Here is a 19,501-nt window from a genome sequence, read left to right as displayed (position 1 = left end):
TGTGCTGAATTAATGTTACTCAGCTTTACATATTCTACCATTTATTAATTAAACAGAACCTTGTCAAGTTGACGATGCTTATAATTTGAGAAGTTAATGATTTTGTTGTGCCGGGCACCAGTCGCTTGCGAAGAGGGAACTGGCCGCTGCAAGCATGATTGGTAGAAGTTAGCCGAGGCACGAGGAATGAGTTCCAAAAGATCGATGCGCGGGACGAGATTCTCGCTCTCTTCTTGCTGGACTGCGGCCGAGAAAGGTTGTTTCTGACTGTGCGAAGAATACTAAGAAGAACGTCACGTTTCAACATAACGTAAGTGTTATAGTTTTAAGTGTTATCCTGATAGATTACCAGTACTCAAACCCACAAGCAAAAGTTAACCTAGATAAACACTTTATTGGCAGTACGGGTGGGGTTATCACCCCTGACCATGCCTCGCCCACTATAGACATAGATGATGAATGCCACAACGAATTCCACAAGGGCGTAAATCCACTGGGTTCCAAACATGATCACTAGGCAAACCACAGTCCCAAACAGTGACAGCCATCTGTTGCAAAGAAAGCTGTACCAGGACCTTGGCTGTTTGGTGATCTCCATGTTTGGCGCATGTCTGGGATCACCCTCTTTTCCCAAAAGCACCTGCGAGGCATCACCAGCCTCTGAGTTGTTGTCCAACGACTTTGACCTTTTTCTGGCGTCAAAATCAGGCTCCGTCGGTGACACTTGCTGGGGCTGAGGGATTTGCTCTACTCCGCCATGATGGCGCAATCTTTCTGGAAACAGTTGATCCAGATCGTTCCTCATCGTCTGGAATGAGTCTCTGTATGGCGCCGACCTGACGTTCACGGAACCGTAACCCGGCAACCGCGCTGACACAGGGTCAGACTGACGGCGCCGTTTCTCCTGGTATCGCAGGTCGCGCTCCTGCCGCCGGTCATAGCTCATAGCGAGGGCAAAGTAGGCATAGTTGACCGCTGTGTAGGACATCATGAAGGTGGTGGTCACAATGGGTGCCAGCGAGTTCACGTCACCAATCAGAACGAAGAGAAGGGCCACTAGTGTTATCACGACCAGTGAATAGATGGGAACTTTGTTTGGACCACGCCCATGGCCTAGCACACGAATGACAGGGATGACGTTTTCATTAGCGATTGTCTGAAGAATTCTCGGTGGACCATACAAGCTACCCATACAGGATGATACTGATGATATGTACAGACCTGCTAGCCACACAAAGCCGGTGATAGACACCTTTTCAGATATCATGTAGTCTGTCTGGAGGTATGAACGTGTACAGGTTGCCCCTAGAACCATCGCCATACAGATATACAGCATTGTACAGACTCCTAGAGAGGACAAAGTGCCGCGTGGAATGTGGCGAATTTCCAGAGGTTGTACCGCCTTAATTGGTAAAAAGTGGGGGTGGGTGCAGTGTTTTAGACTAAGAATTCTGTCTTTTTTTTGATTGACGTAAAAATATTACGTCATGCTTCTTGTTTAGATAGTGTTATTATTGTTTACAATGTTTAAATTAGGTTAAAGACCATGAATTCTGTCTTTTTATTGATTCACGTAAAGTTATTAAGTATGTTTTTTGTCTTACATGATGTTGTTATTGCCTAAATTAAGGTAAAAACTATGAATTGTGTTTATTATTATTATGGAGTAATGTAAAATTATTACAAGTGAGTTATGTAAAATTATTATGTTATGTTTCTGGTTTTAGACGCTCGCCACTTCGTGTCGCACCCGATTCTTGTCTTTTTGGGGTCTCTCCCAGTAATTTTTATTTTTTATTCTTGTCTTGTTTTTGGGGTTTCTCCCAGTAATTTTTTATTCTTGTCTTGTTTTTGGGGTCTCTCCCAGTAATGTTTTATTTTTGATTAACCGGACTAGGCTGTGCCCATTATTTCCATACTTCCATCTTCCTTTATTTCTAGTTTCGATAGGAGCAATTATATACTTCCGTTTTAACGGGTAAAGTGATCAATTTCAGCGTCCCAATTTTCTTTGGCCATATCCATATAATATAATATAACATATAACATGTAAAATACACATGGAAGTTAGCATTAAGTGACATGTTTAACTTAATATATTTGCATATCAAATAGATGTTCAAAATCATAAAAGAAGAATAAAAAATAATCATAATAATTTATCAATCAGCTTTGTTGTTGAAGTTGTTGAACATAAAATTCTCCCTCTAGTTTCAGAAAAATAGTCTCTTGAGCTGTCTTATTTCCTGTGTTATTGCATTTATTACTCAAAGGGAGACTAACATCTTCCATTTTCGCAAAATGCACTTTTTGCATATGTAATGCCATAACTCAAGAAAAACTAACATTTTCCTCTAAATCTGAAAAATCTATCAGTTTAGCAATTAGTATGTCCCCGGTTGCTTTTGCTTGTTGACGTACAAGCAACTAATCTTTTATTTTATTTTATGTCTGTTGTAACCAGTATGTATTTCCGAATGAAAGGTGGTCGTAATTATTAGATTTTATTTTCAGTACTTGGATTATTTCTTGTGGTCGGTGGTTATAGTGTTTCACATCGCACCGCTAGATGTTTATGTTGTTTCTATTAAGTGCGCAGTCACTTGACAGCTGCCATAACTTTTTGTTGTTTCCATTTAAAGTGTAAAGTCACTTGATAGATGTGTATCTTGTTACTTTCCTTATGTAATAATAGGCTTTTGGTTGGTGGTGACAGGGTTTCACACCGTACCACCGGGTGTGGTAGTTGTGAACCCCAAATGCGTAAGTCACTGGACATAATCTGTATACTCTTAGGTGTTTTGCATTTTTCCTTTACTTACATTTTCTTTTATGTACACTATGCACTATTTGGCATTTAAAATGGTCCCTATGGAGACGCTTCTCACAAACAGTGAACATGATTTCTTCATAGATACCTACCCTCTAACATTATGTTATGTGGCCCAACGACTGGTGCTGGCCAAATAAATGAATAAATAAACAAATTTTCATTTCATAAAACAGAAAATGAAGAACAAATGTGAATAATTAAAATTAATTGTAAAATTAATAATTAAAATTAATTATGAATTAATTAAAATTAATTTATATATAATTTAATAAACACAGATACACCCCTGGCCACCGACCATTCACATATGTCATATATGTCAAAAGTATTTGGTCCAAAGCCTTAAACAAATGACATAACAAACACATAAAGAACAAAACATAAACAAAATTATAATTTTGAGGTTTTCAAATAATGTAACATCTCAAACTTACTGACAAACATTTCAACCAAAATTGGTTCAGTGACATCGCTTGAATTGTATGGGTTGGAAACAAACTGTTTACATATGGCCATTGTATTTAAAAAAAAATATATTTATAATAGAACCAATAAAAAAACTCCTGTCCTTGTCTTGTTCCCAGCAATTTCCCTAAAACCTACAATTCCCTCAGCCAATTTTGGCCCCTGGTTCCGACGCCCATGCTGGGGTCTCTTCCAGCAATTTCCCTAAGATGTACAATTGCCTTAGCCATTTTTTTTGCCCCACCCCCGGAATAGATGTCAATACATTGGGAGGGTCCCAATTTACTCGTATTAATTGTGGCCCCGGTGAGCGACTCTTGCTGCCCACGCAACTCATCATTGCCAATTTATTTATTTAAAATTAAAAAATACTTCGGAAAAATAAAATTCCAATCAGCGTAGAACTGGACGACAATTAACATAAAATTGCTCACTAATAAACGATAAATAAAATTGCTACCGCTGTTGTTCCTGTAAATAATTAATAAAAAACTGCAAATAAAAAACACGTCGCTTTAACTTTACTTTAAGCACCAATTTCCCGGGACCCAGTTTCAGATAAACATTTTTTTATTTTTTAATTTAAATTGATACTGATTGAGTGCCTTTTGCAGCATAATCACTTCATTGACATCTGGAGGGAAGGTTCCCGAACAACTATGTTGGATACACCCACCAAACGGGGGATTCGTCTCTATTTTAGAGGTCAGCTGGGGAGTTGCAGTGCATGTTATGTCTTACCATTGGTGTATTAGCTCTATTTTTAATATTCCTCACAGGGTTGCAAAGATTGGACTCTTCTGCTCGTTGGCTGCACGTGCGCGGTGGCCAGGAGCGTTGTCGATTTCGACACGTGCACAGTGGCCTTTGTCTTTTTTGACCCGTCAAACACCTATTCTTTTTTAAGGAAAGACGTCTTCTTTCGCGACAGCCATTTCAAATACCTTTCAAGCAGTCCTATTGCAACGGGTTTTAGGGTACTTAGAAGAACCTCACACTTTTTGACTCGTCCACCCACTTATCCTACACAATCAGCCTGCTATCTTGGTACCCATCAACTAAAATACGTAGTATGACACCCGGTTTTACCTCTCTATGAACCTCTTGGTTCACGACACGTATTTAGGTCACACATTCCTCAGGTTATGGACATGAGGGTCCCCTTGTGGGTTTTACTACAACAACAACAATCACTAGCCTTCCACACTCACAAGCCTACATATACAATACAAAATACAATATAATACAATACACACAGGCTCATAGCTAGACACTGGCTAACATGCACAGGCTTAACCCCCTGGAACTACTAACGTACTCAGGGTTACAAGCACAGGTTCACAGTTACAGGCTCACAGTTACAGACATACAAAATACAATATAATACAATTTCCGTGCACAAGAGGTTTTTCGGTCATTTCTCTTAATGCCTGATGAATCACCTTTCTTTGGGCTATTTCGGCTCACAATAATGAATAATATATAGGTGTTATGTGATAATGGGTCTTATGTCATCTATTTAACTTTTGAAGTTCTTTTTAACTGTACCATTTCACATTCAGGAAACCACCTGTGTGCAGGGAAAGAGAGTCTTAACCTAAGTAACCAATGTACAGGACGATTTGCAATCTTCTCGTACTATAATCACCAGAAAATGCCCCATGGAAACTAGGAAGTCCAGTTAATCATAATTGGCGAATTTCATTACATTTAAAACCTAAGTACCCAATCCACAGGACGATTTAAATAACCACTCTAATATTAATCTTATAACAGAAAATAAATCTTCAAATTCACAGCATCTGTTGGACTATTGCATCACGGCTTATACTGTTATCCCCTCGGCTCCGGGTGTTTTCCTGAAAAAGACTTTCCTAAGCAGTGGTTCCACGGTGCCTAGCGATTGTTTGATTTCCCAGCTCAATTTGTCTCAATTAGAGGAAACTTTCTCATATATTCTTTAGTAACTCGTTTTGTTCATTAATTTAGTGGTTTCTAAGGTCCAGTGTAAATTGGCTGTACTGCTGCATTCCTTTATTTTTTATTGTACTATGCTGAACAGGTTTGATGGATTTGGTGATGGCAGTTCACCAAATTCAAAAGCTAACCTAGATATACACTTTATTGGTCGTACGGATAAAAAATAAATAAATATATAAATGTATATATTAAAATGTTTAATCACATTTAATTAGCATGTGCCCCCATCCACAGCGTACGGATGAAAAGCATCACTAAAAATCTTATTATTCAATTAATCAAACATTTCTATTATAACAGAATCACTAAGGAATGTGTTTAGTTTCCTAAATCATTTTAAAAAGAATAAATAATTAAGTCCATTGTAAATGTACAATGAAGCTTGTTTCAAGTGTGGCACTGAAGGCCAATTTCTTAATCACAATTAACGAATTTGATTGCATTTAAAGAGTAAAGCTTCAGATTTTTTAGCATTATTAACTGAAGGGAGGGAAAGTGTTCGTTGATGTCCTGTGCCAATTTCCACAGCCTTGACATTTTATATTAGCTGATGGATTTTGTTTTCCGTTTCCTTAGTGACGGTTCACATGCTCATGTCTCCTCTCTCATATGTGGTATGAAATAGCTCGGCCTTCAACCTTTCTAGAGTGCCACAAATTAATCAATGTCCCACACAACTAATGGTTAATATTATATAAAATATTTGAATTGAACAATACTCCGCAATAATAAAATATAAATCAGCATACCATCATACTACACGGAAACAATTAAGATAACGTGGACTTTGCTAGAGGTTTTCTGATTCATTCTTTATCCATTTATTGTAATAGTATTAAAAGCTGTCCCAGCCGCTGTGTTTGGTTAATCTTTGGTGTTTTGTTGAGCGCAGTGTGTCAGTTTAGTTACCTCCCTTAATAGAGTTCAAGATCTATAACGTTTAACAGATAAATGCATCAGACGATTCAATAGTGTAAATAATAGTATAATAATAAATGAATAGTACGAATAAATAGATAAATAATAATAATATGAATATAACTACCTAAGGATAAAAACCAGAAAGGTATGTGGTTGTTGGACTTTTCCTAACCCAAGATTGTGGGCAGAGGATATGCAATTGTAAGATTTCCTTCCTAACCTAAGATTGTAAGAAAATTGCAGTCACTTAATGCTAACAGCAATATAGTTAGAGATTGCCACAGAGATTAATACCCTGGAGGAGAGTATCTCGGAACTGCAATCGCAGTTGCACTTGATTTTTGTGATCCTTTTTACTACTCTGAGGATGTTTTCATGCAAACTTTATCTGACCTCCGGTGTTACCCCATTTTTGTTTAAAATAGAAATTCTTAATATGAACAGTGTTCTGTGAAAAGAGGATTTAATACATGGGAGTAACGTGTTGTCCCAGATTTGTTGTGCAATCCGTACTTTGTTTTTTATAATGTTGTATATAGAGTGCTTTGCTCACTCAGGGATGGGTTCTTTTATTTTCCATGAATCTATGGGAAAGTGCTTTCTTCCATTTCTTATTTTTATCTAACTGTCTGAGGACCACTGTTATATGAACAGCATGGCTGCCATTGGCTGGATGAGTTTTTTTCCAGACCATTCTTCGGTTTTTACTTAACAGTTCGGCAATTGAGTATGCCATGTATTAATTCTAATTATGGGATGGATTTCTAGAAATATACCCCATATTAAGACGAAACTTTGTTTATACAAAAAAAAGAAACAATAATAATGAATAATATTCAATATACAATTCTACCATATAGAAACTTGAAAGCACTAGATGCAAATATTATAATATATGGATAATGTAATCCGAATACACATACTGTTACTACAGAAAGATAAATAAAAATAAAATGTATATATATAAGTTATAAAAGTTGTCCTTTAGAAAAAACGGTTTAGTGCACTTGTATTTCTAATTTGTGGACGAAAGCCATTTAGCATTTTACATGCATACTTGTAATTGGTGGAATTCCTTTTTATTTTTTATGCAACCGTGCTTGACGACCACGGTTGCAGCACTTCTTAAGTGCTCAGATTTTCTTGTAATTTTTGGACTTAAAGCCGACCCGTATTTTTATGATATGTTTAACTGTCGTGATGAAACTTCGGATAGCTTCAAAAAATGGTTACCAACCGCTAGAATGCAGTGGTTCTTGATTGCCCCGTTAGGTTAAGGCACCCCTGTGCCTACGGGAAGGGGTCTTTTGATCCATTTGAGTCTGTCTCTTCTGCCTTGGGTGCGACCATATGGCTCCTAGGATGGGTGGCGGCCCAATAAGAGAAAAGTGGGAGGAGTGTTGTGCCGGGCACCAGTCGCTTGCGAAGAGGGAACTGGCCGCTGCAAGCATGATTGGTGGAAGTTAGCCGAGGCACGAGGAATGAGTTCCAAAAGATCGATGCGCGGGACGAGATTCTCGCTCCCTTCTTGCTGGACTGCGGCCGAGAAAGGTTGTTTCTGACTGTGCGAAGAATACTAAGAAGTACGTCACGTTTCAACATAACGTAAGTGTTATAGTTTTAAGTGTTATCCTGATAGATTACCAGTACTCAAACCCACAAGCAAAAGCTAACCTAGATAAACACTTTAATTTATAATCATCGAGGGGGGTATTCCAGACGTAAAACATTGCATCATTACATGGAAAACAGCTGCAAAACTGTATGCGAAATGGTAAAACAGTATATTCTATCGAGAACTAACTTGCATAGCAACGTCCGAAATGTGCAAACTCCGACATCTATTTCGATATTTATAAATTCAAGATATAACGTTAACTGAACTGTTGTACAGAAATCAAACTATAAAACTTGTGTTTTGATAAAAAAAATAAGCAAAGCAAACCAAAAAAAATTACCTTTTAACGGCAAAACAATTAATTTATCCAATATTCAACACATGTATTTCCATTCAAATTATGCCCTTGAACTTTAACGGTTGATTGTCGTTTCGTGCCAATACCAGTTCGTGCCACTAATATTTGTGTTGTTTATTTTTAAAGGTAAGTTTCGTGAGAAATAAATGTGTTTGAAAACTTTCTCGCATGGTAATGGTATATAAAATTCAACTCATCGGACAAATTCAAGAACACAAAGACACTTACCAAGTTTTCTGAACAACCGTACACAGCGCAAAATGCGGGAGCCGCGTGATGTCTATTTCCATATCCACGGGTGTGTTTATGTCAAATGCTAGTGTTTTTCAATAGATCGTATACTTATCTAAAAAACGGCGAAGTAGCGTTCACTTTAATCATTTTTGATGATGTTATTTTGTAAATACTTTCTCGCGTTCTTTTCGAACGTTCATTGGCAGCCATTTTGATTGTTGGTTGTATACTTCCAAAATTATGTGTTTTAATGACTCTCAAAAATGTTTTTAGTGCAGAAATTGTAATTTTAAGTATCGATTTCTCGGATTTATTTTTATATTTTGTTACCTTATTTGCGTTTAAATTTGATTGTTTGTTGTTTACTTGCGAACTATTTTTCATGTGTACGCTAGTGGATATGTAATCAGGTTACCATATCTACATCAATAAAATTTAACTGTTGTTTGTTTTTGTTTGTTTTGTTAATATTTTCTAAACGGGTTTAGCTTCGTATGTAAAACGCAATATGAATATATTTATTAATTTGCGAATAAAATCGCAATATGTATTAATTAAAATCAAATTTGAAGTGTCTATCGCGTGAATTGTCTCCTTGGGGTGAATTGTGTTTGGGTTGCTATTAACGCTATTAACGCTTCCGGCGAGAACTCATTTTATAGCGATTGCGCAATAAAAAACACCACTTTTTCGTAATTTTATCAAAAACTGGATTTTTCCCAGATATGACGAATACGCCATCGTGTAGATCGAGTTCTGGTCCATATACATGTCAAATTTCAGCAAACATGCTGGGCCAGTTTTCAAGACTCCCAAATCGCTGCTATACGCTGGAGCTTAACGAATTTTAGTCGCCATTATCATTCGTTCAATTGAACGTCATCAATGATGACGTCCAATACATCACTCATTCCATACTAGACTTGCGACACCTTAAGGGTTTCGCGGGATGGAATGAGTGGGGAGATCATATTTTACAATTTTCAGCTTCCGGACGCAAGGACCCTCTGGACGTGAAACACCAGCTTTCCAACACTATATGATTCCAGTTCCAAAGCACATATTGCATTAGTTCAAGGAGAAGAACATAAAACGGCATATACACAAATCTCTGGAAAACAAACAGTGCTAAAAAATATTTTAAGTAGTCATTTACTATTTAATTGATTATGTCCTCTGATTGTTGCATTTTTAATTTAAATATGTGTTCCTATATGCATTTATTGTTGTATTGACTTAAAAAACTAAAATGGATGCCCATTCTTAGTTTGCTGTCTTAGTCTACCCTAAAATTATACATGTTTTTTTGCATAATTGAATTATCAAAAACTGCATACTTTTAAAGGCATTGTCAGAGTTAATTGGTTAAGTTAGAGACAAAGTAAAGCAAATATATTTATTTTTCTTAAAATGAATCATCCTCTGAAGCCCCCACTGGGATTCAAACCCAGATCTCTTTCCTCTGGGAAGGAAAGTATTCTATCTTGAAATACAAGGGCAAGTAAGAGGACAATTTGCAATTTTAAACCTGTAAACATATAAACTTAATTTTTCACATGACCTTAGAAACAAAACAGACATCTCTGAATCTGAAATACATTACAGTTACAATTCAGGTTTTTAGTATTGTACATTGTACATTAATGTTTAAGTATTGTATTTATCCTTGGTACACAGAACTGCCTAATGATGCGTAAAATACCAGTTTTCAAATCTGAAAATATCCCATGTGTTTGTTTTACTCTGTAAGTATCCCTATTTTATTTCAATAAAGCAGTTTTTCCTTCTCCTGAAAATTTAACTAAATGTTAGTTATGCTACTTTTTACATTCAGCAAATGACATGTGTCAGTAATGTCAATTTTGAAAATTTGGTAAAAACATTATTTTTACCAAAAAGGTAGACTTAATATTATTAAACATTTGATGTATGTCACCTTAATAAAAAACACAAAAATGGGAACGAAATAAAATGTATAAAAATGTCATTTACATGACTTATAACATTAAGTAGACGATATAGCTTTGATACTTAAGGATAAGAGTAGACCTTAACACAAATAGGATAAGAGTAGACCTGAACACAAAATTTACCCAAATTTTCAATTTTCTAACTATAAAAGGGGGCATTATTCTGTAAAAAAAACAGAAAAAAATGGGTACGAAAAAATGTGTGTAAAAAAACAATTGGGTAAGAAAAAATTATGCCGAAAACAATATATGCTACAATAGCTTGGGGTCTTGACCACCAAAACGGCTTGGATTTTAATTATGCTGAAATAACTCGGGGTCATGACCACCAAACTGGCTTAGAATTAAATTATGCTGAAATAGCTCAGGATCTTGACCACCAACCTGGCTTGGATTTTTATTATGCTGAAAAAGCTAGGGGTCTTGATCACCAAACTGGCTTGGATTTTAATTATGCTGAAATAGCTCGGGATCTTTACCACCAAACTGGCTTGGATTTGAATTATGCTCATAGTTTGGGTTCTTGACCACCACACTGGCTTGCATTTTAATTATTCTGAAATAGCTCAGGATCTTGACCACCAAACTGGCTTGGATTTTAATTATGCCAAAATAGTTCAGGATCTTTACCACCAAACTGGCTTGGATTTTAAATATGCGGAAATAGCTCGAGGTCTCGGCGATGAAACTGGCTATGGTTTAAATTATGCTGAAAAGCTCGGGTTCTTGACCACCAAACTGGCCTTGATTTTAATTATACCGAATTATACCTGACTTTGATTTTAAATATGCTGAAATAGCTCAGGGTCTCCCCCACGAAACTGGCTAGGATTTTAATTATGCTGAAAAAGCTTGGGGTCTTGACCACCAAACTGGCCTGGATTTTAATTATACCGAAAAAGTTCAGGAGGCCGTTTTATCAACATATCTTATCTTAGCGGATCTTATCTTAAATCCCTCACTTACGATTTCATTTACGATCCGCTAATACCCGTTTTATGAACGTTGTCGTAAGTATCGAGTCGCAGCTAAGATTTTAGCTAAGCGTACGATCTGAAATAACGCGAACCAGTCAAAAACGTCATCACTCGATTTCCCGCGTTATGTCAAAGTCGTCTGTTGTCATAACAAGCAAGATGGCCGACAAAATGAACAAGGGGAAACGAAAAATTGGTCGGAGACGGAGATCGCCTGTTTAGTGCAGGCATGCACGGACAATAACTCGTTATTGGTCAGTAAAATGACTATTGAAGTGACGAACAAGAAAAAAGAAGAGTTCTGGGCGGACACCTGTGAGAAGTACGTATAGTAAATGTATCGACATCGTTTCTTAAAAAAATATTTAAGCGATTTATGTCTGTCAATTTTTATCATAATTGTTCCGATTTATTTTATAAAAATTCATATTTTGTACCTTACTCAACAAAATGAAAAAGTTTGTATGCATGTTTGCATGTTGATGTTAGTTAGAAAATAAGCTGAATTCTAATTTACCGCGTTTGAACTTAGGTTACATTGACAAGCTGCTAGTGTATGCTTATATAATAAAAAAATTAGCAGACGAATAATCTAGTTTTTTCGATGATCAATCAATATATTATTAATATGCAGTAAATTTGAAGGAAGCATTGCATATTATTAATATTGTGTTTGCTTTTAGGGTAAATACAATTTTAAAGGGATATAATAAATTATCTCCCTTTTCTAAAGTTGTATTCTCATCTTCAATTTCTTACACATTTTTGCTTCCTACGGTATACATGTATATATTTATCTTGGTACATTACAATGCGTACTGTATAATACTGTTTTGGCATATCATGTACTACCCAGTGTGCATTATATTTCATAAATTATAAATTAATTTCAATTGTTTTTGTAAACACACATCTAAAAATAATCAATTTCAGAGTGAACAGCGTTGGCTTGAGCAGCCGCGAAGTTGACGAAATAATAAAGAAGTGGACGGACCTTAAGGTACATAAACTAATGAAATCTCATGATTCTTTCCACAAAATGATTATAAAAAATTCACAATGTCAGTCACTAATAAGATTTTAAACATGAAATTCAGGTTTAATTTGTGTAATCTAGTGTGTATGTCAAATAACTTTTATACTCTTCTTAAGAGTCAAGCGAAAAAAAAAGAAAAGAACAGGCGGCGGGAAGCGAGTCTAACAGGAGGCGGCAAAACCAGCATCTGTCTCACAGACTGGGAGCAGAAGGTAAAATTTGAACTTTGATCTATACATAGAAGCATACTGTAATTAACCTTTTCATATCGATATTGCACGGATTAATAATTGGCTTCAATTGTTGTTGTTCCTGTTTTCTATTGAAGATAGTAGCCATTCTACCAGAAGAAACACTGGTGGGAATCGACGGTGGATTAGACACGTTTCAGTCCAGTTCATGTATGTCATTACTTTTTATATATTCTGACATATATATCATAATTATTACTGTATTTATGCACCATGCATCAATTAATCGCTTATTTCGTTCATCTGTTAAGTGTTTTAATTGAATTTCTTTTCAGGCTCTAAACAACAAGCATGTGTTGACGAGGAAACCTCAAGCATTTCAATTGGCCACGAGTTGGTAAGATAATTAATCAAAAACACAGTATACTTATGGCACATTTATTATTGTAGGAGTGTCAATGTTACTAAGCAAATAAAATATAAAAGGTCTAACAATGTGTGTCATAATAACAAATTAATTATGCGGCATAAAGTTCGTTAAAGTTTAAGTTACTTAATTGCAGTTACGATTGTAATAAATAGGCTCCATCAAAATATCTTTGTCATTGAATGTACATGTTTGCATATATGACATAAAAGTTATTGGTTTCTTACTTGTAAAATTATAAATAAGTTTATGCATATTTATGACCTAAACTAACATATTGGATTACTTATGTTATATAAAAAGTCATAATCATTCATATATAAACATTATAGGAAGATGCGCCAAACAGCCCGTGTGAGGCCAAATCTGAACAGCCTTGTAAGAGAAGAAAGATGTAAGTTCCATACAAATTAAATATTTATGCCCCCCTTCGAAGAAGAGGGGGTATATTGTTTTGCTCATTTCTGTCTGTCGGTCGGTCTGCTCACCATATGGTTTCTAGATGATAACTCAAGAACGCTTCGGCCTAGGATTATGAAACTTCAGCCTTTGTAACTTATTAAGTTGTATGATAATACATTTTAATACTATATCCAAAAAAAATTGTGCATACATTTAAACCTAAATTTCACAATTCATTTTCACAAATGTTCAATATAAAATAATTTGTTGCTACAGAACATTGTCTGATGTGCAGCTAGCACAATACACGTTCTTCATTGAACAAACAGAAACAACCCGGTTAAAAAGAAAATTGATGGAACAACAAATTCAGACACAAAAGGCTGCGGAGCAGTACTTCATTGAAAGCAAAAAAAAACTTGCCCAAAATGTATTGGAGAATTTTTTAGAACAGTAAGTCAAATTATTATATTAGTATCTAAACTATCTTTGATTTAAATAAAAACATTAATATAATGACCCCATAATACATTTTACTTTGGAAGGGCTCATGGGTTGAAGCATATTGACATGTCTGTCTTTATATACATCATTTACACAAATGTATGCTAAACCAGTTTTAAAAAAAATCATTAGTTTATGCACATCTCTTAATGTTACACTAATGTTACAATGTTACCATTTTAGCATCACTTTGCATTATAAATAATGTGAAACATGACATGTATTTTATTTTCAGATAGTGTTCCACTTCCTTTGTCCTTGGAGGCGAAGAAAAATGTACTGTTATGTTTATTAGCTAAGTATTAAAGGAATAGACTTTATTTCCACTTTGTGATAATATGAAGGAAACATGAAAACATCACAAGCATTGGAAACACTATGTCCCCATATATTTGACATTTGACCTTGAAGGATGACCTTGACCTATCACCACTCAAAATGTGCAGCTCCATGAGATACACATGCATGCAAAATATGAAGTTGCTATCTTCAATATTGCAAAAGTTATGGCAAATGTTAAAGTTTGACGCAAACAAACACACATACCAACAGACAGGGCAAAACTAATATGCCCCCACTATAGTGGTGGGGGACATAAAAATTGTGTCTTATAAAAAACTACAAAAACAGACATAGAAATTTTCAATAATAACATTCTTGCAAAGCTTTTCACCAAATTTGAACATAGCTTAAATATTGTTCACAGAAATATGACCTGACTTTCATCAACAAATAGTTATATGCATGAAGCCCCACATGGGTAGATCACAATGGCTTACATAGAGTACTTAATGTACATGTGAGGTTGATTGGTGATTGTCGGCTCAGGTACTACTTTAAAGTACCCTGGGTACTCTTAAGTATACTACAAAATACCCCAGGTACAGAAAACAAACTAAAAAGTACCCCTGAATATGGTGGGGTGCCTTTAAGCGTATTTTCCATATCTGGGCTACATATAAGTACACACTTGAGTACCAGGGGTACTTTTTAGTAGAACCTGAGCCGACAAAGACCAAATAAGCATGTGAACTTTGAACAGCAGCTACATAAATAAGTGAATAATTTGCTGTCTGTATGCTGATGCATGACGGTCATTTTGAACTTGTGGGGCAGCGTGATCAACATCATCAGCCTCCTCAATAGGTTCTTCAGGCAGTGGCACTTGCAGATCGACACACAAGTTGTGAAGACGCATACATGCTGCAACTACTTGGCAGCATTTGTCTGGCCGCATGCATAAGCATCCTCCAGTTTTATGTAGACATCTGTTATTGGAGAATACAAATCAATATGATCTAAAGATTCAATTACAATGTCCAATTAATTATTATACTAATGTTCGTAATGAATAAAATTTTGTTGATATACATCTTGAGATATTAATGAAATGTAACACTTAAATGGGTAAAACAATGAATAAATAAAACAAAAAATTTACTAATTTACGACATCCATTTCTATCAACATCTGGACATGTATATGTAAGCAACTTTTAAATCTTTATCAAATGTTTTTTTACTACATGTGTCTCCTTCACTGATTCCCAACATGTCACATTAAGATACATGTAAACAAACACATCAATCAGTCATTTCAAGAGCATTGTTTTATCGCAAAATTTTATATGTGCTTAACAAATGAAAAAATAACACATTTTATTTAACATTTTGTACAACTGCTATTCATTTTAAAAGATCAACGGCATATTTTCAGCATACAGCAGTCACAGTTTAGGGTTTTATCAAAAGATGTACAGACAGACAGAAAGGATTTGTCAATAAAATATATTCTGTGGGAAGATTCATTGTGCTTTATTGGTGTCATATGTTGATTAACTGAATGTTTTTGGAACTAAATTAACATACATGCAGTATATATACATACCTAAATCTACTCTTGAGAACTCCAAAAGCCCTCTCCACCACCATCCGCCCACTTGACTGGGCATAGTTGTATCGTAACTCTGCATCTGTTGTAGGTCTAAGTAATGGCGTCAACAGATATTTTTTCAAGGGATAGCCCGAGTCGCCCAGCAAGTGCCCTTGGTGGTGTTCTTCCAGAAAGGTCTAATACAATTTTTAAAATAATCCAGGTTAACGTTTGAACAATCATCGCTAAAGTGGTTAATGCATGTATCTGAAGGATGCTCATAAGCTTAACGCAATACTTTATTAATATCAATTGTAAATTCAACAAAGATATACATATGTTATGTGTTGATAAAGTTTTTACAGATATAAAGTAATATAGTTCAAACTACTCTGTTGATACAGTTTTTACAGATATAAAGTAATATAGTTCAAACTACTCTGTTTTTGAAAGCCATGATCATGTTATTCAAGTAATGAAAATTAAACTTAAAACACAATATATTTTTTTAATTAAAGTTCATTCATTAAAAAAGAAAAATTGCATCATAATTCCAGTAGCATTTCAGTTTTTCCTATCCTTTAGTTCTTTAAAGTGTATGCATATACTATTTCCATGAAAGCACATACTAGATATATATATATATGTTCATACCTTTAACCCACAGCTGTCAAAGGCAGAGGCATCATGCGTAGACCCAGGCCATTTCGACACAATGTCAATGAACCTGCAAATAACCTATACTTTAAGATGTTAAAATGTAATTCAATTAATTGCGGTATATGATTGAGGGAATCAATGTAATTCACATGTAACACATTCACTATTAGTTATGCAGCTTCTGACTGACATTGTACAGTGTGATAGAGGGTCATTAAAATAACATTGGGCAAGAGTGACACACAATTCACTTTGCTACAATGCCTAGTTATTGTATGTAATGCATCTTGACTGTTAAGAATGTATTCTTAAATATGAAGATATCAGCACTAACTGCAAGCAAAACTGTCTTTTCTGCACTTAAGATTTGTTTAAGTATTTGTGTTAATCCCTGTGAAACCTGTTGATCCTGCACCCTGTTATATCTACCTTGCTATGAAGTTTCAAGATAAAACCTATTTAAGTTTTTGAGATATGCTTCGGACAATGATTACAACTGCCGTAATACATGAAACCAGTTGTGCTACATTCTTAACAAAAATGAATACAGAATAATTATAGTTTAATGTACCTGGCCTTGTGGTCCACAACTGCTTGGACATTTATGGCAGGGAAGCCTTTACGACACACATAAATGGCTTCATTTGCTGCTGGGGCAATTATTGGAATGAGTGTTCCATCAATTGCACCAATTGTATTTGGAATGCCACATTTTTGAAAAAATCCTTGTTTGACAGAAGCAAGTGCAATTCCAGTTGGAAACCTGTAAAAAATTACACTATGTTATAATTAACAGTTTCTTGTTAAACTGTAAAAAAAATGAGAAATACACATTTGGCAACAAAACAAAAGCATGTGTTACAAATAACATTTTTAAACACTAAGAATGTTTAATCATACATATTACAGGTAAAATATTGTGTTGAGAATTCTCAATGACCACCATGTTGCCAGTTTTAATTAAATAAATTTATCAAAATAATAGGTTTTTGGAAATTGATTGTACACATAATAAAGTGTTAGATATATTATGAACAAAACATAAGTAAAAAGTTAAATCAATGAGTTTAAACCTATTTATTTAAAGTCAATTGCAAGTATTATTTCAAAAATAGTGTATCTACTATCTTATGCGAAAAATTACCTGCTAATTCCATGAAGGTCAGCAACCTCAGACAGAAAATCACCTTTCGCCAAGTACCTTAGACTCACAAGCACCTACCAAAATAATGCACAAGAGTTTGTTTCAAATATGATCATTTAATACAATCACACAAAACAAATATAAGTTAATCAGACAAACGGGAATGATGAAAAGTAAGCAAGCATTATTTAAACTTAACATCCTTGCAAATTTGGTACTAATTTTTACACTGATGGGTATTTCAATTGTCTGTGATTATTGAGCATATAACAGTACATCACACAGGGACATAGTTGTTTTATAATAAAGTGCATGTCTGACAACCGATTCCAGATTATTATTTTTTATTGAAATATATTCAATTGTGGTGTGGTCAATAAAGACCACCTTGGCTACGTGAAAATGTGAATCAACCACTGTGCTAACCAGACATCATTGTGGGATTGAAGTTGCTCAGCTGAACATATTCGTGTTCATGTATTTTGTAAATTCCTATATCTTATTTTAACAGAACATTGGTAATGCTCATGTATGATAAGTTTAAGACTTCTAATCATCAGAGAAGATATTCCAGACATACTACCGTGAATCATTACAAGTACAACAACTTTAAAACTTTATCTGAACAAAAATCATTAAACTGTGTCGAAAACAAACATGTTTAGCAACGTCCGAAATATGTAATGTCCGACTACTATTTCAACCTTTAAAATTTAAGCTATAATGGCAATGAAACTGTCGTACTTTAAAAGAAACGATAGAACATTTGGTTTTATGAAAAGCGAGCAAATGAAAAGAAATACTTATCCTTTTAACGGCTAGACAATCCATTATCATACAAATTAAAAAAAGTTTATTCTCTCTTGTCATGGCGACCCTAATTATGCCCCTTGGACGTAGCGATTTATAAACCGAATTTATAAAACGCTATCACATGAAAGTAATCTCAATTGAATATGATGGATTGAGAACAATTGGATGCAAACCTGCGTTAGGACAGGTATGGACTTCGATCTTCTCGTCGGTTTTTGTAGATCGTCCCTTAACAAATCGACAAGCCGATAAATGGATTGTCGATCTAATCGATAGCGACTCAATATTTCAGCGTCTCTAAGATCACTGAACCCCTTTCTTTGTCGAAACAGCCTCCTTTCTCTCGGTCGTGCGACGTCTAACGCTCCTATGGCCGCCATAATAAGAACGCTAAGAGTGGTCTCATCTCTCTTGGTTAACCATCGTCTAAAGCACGTGCGGCGGCCATGTTTAGTACAATTTACGAACGCTAAGAGTGGTCTTACCAAGTCGTAGCTTTCAGCACAAATCTTACGACATCTTAGCTGCGATTTCTTTGATAAAACGGTTCGCAGTACTTACGATAAGCGTACGTCAAAATCCTACGAATCTTACGTAAGATCACGCTAAGATATGTTGATAAAACGGCCTCCTGGATCTTGAACACTAAACTGACTTGGATTTTTATAACCGTATGCTAAAAAAGCTCGGGGTCTTGACCACCAAACTGGCTTGGATTTTAATTATACCGAAATAGTCCAGGATCTTGACCACTAAACTGACTTGGATTTTAATTATGCTGAAATAGCTCGGGGTCTCTGCCACCAAACTGGCCTGGATTTTAATTATGGTGAGAAAGCTCGAGTCTTGACCACAAAAATGGCTTTGATTTTAATTATGCTGAAATAGCTTGGGATCTTTACCATCAAAGTGGGCGGGGCCCTGGGGTGGGTAATGTGAACGTGGATGGTCAAGATAGACTGTGTTGTCATAAGAAATCTTAAGTATTAATTTGAGGTCAATTGGTGAAAAATGGTGCGGCAGAGGCCGACGCGTATTCCCACGCCGCATGTTTGACCCAGGGGGCGCCCCAAGGGTTGGTAATGCGGCCATGCAT

The 19,501-nt window shown here is 35.4% G+C and overlaps 3 protein-coding genes across 4 annotated transcripts in view; 1 reads left to right on the top strand and 2 right to left on the bottom strand.

Annotated features, from left to right (window-relative positions):
* LOC127850612 (uncharacterized) overlaps positions 1-19,501 on the bottom strand; it is a 1,644,088-nt gene that overhangs the window by 867,905 nt on the left and 756,682 nt on the right. The gene's annotated exons all lie outside the window — the stretch shown is intronic.
* Positions 11,554-14,518, top strand: LOC127850627 (uncharacterized). The gene is made up of 8 exons (XM_052383807.1): positions 11,554-11,678; positions 12,290-12,356; positions 12,509-12,604; positions 12,721-12,793; positions 12,919-12,980; positions 13,343-13,404; positions 13,689-13,865; positions 14,152-14,518. The coding sequence occupies exons 1-8, from the start codon at positions 11,620-11,622 to the stop codon at positions 14,153-14,155; spliced, it is 600 nt and encodes a 199-aa protein (XP_052239767.1). The 5' UTR covers positions 11,554-11,619; the 3' UTR covers positions 14,156-14,518.
* LOC127850622 (putative nuclease HARBI1) lies at positions 13,008-19,034 on the bottom strand. Its single transcript, XM_052383797.1, has 6 exons — positions 18,579-19,034; positions 17,593-17,666; positions 17,020-17,211; positions 16,443-16,515; positions 15,804-15,985; positions 13,008-15,184 (listed from the first exon to the last, which is right to left on the bottom strand). Exons 1-6 carry the CDS (start codon positions 18,783-18,785, stop codon positions 14,962-14,964), a joined length of 951 nt encoding a protein of 316 aa, XP_052239757.1. The 5' UTR covers positions 18,786-19,034; the 3' UTR covers positions 13,008-14,961.

The sequence above is a fragment of the Dreissena polymorpha genome, chromosome 11 (genome assembly GCF_020536995.1).
Source record: "Dreissena polymorpha isolate Duluth1 chromosome 11, UMN_Dpol_1.0, whole genome shotgun sequence".
NCBI classification, from domain to species: Eukaryota; Metazoa; Mollusca; class Bivalvia; order Myida; family Dreissenidae; genus Dreissena; species Dreissena polymorpha.
The sequence above is the reverse complement of the archived record's forward strand: the minus strand, read 5'-3'. Positions and strand labels throughout refer to the sequence as shown.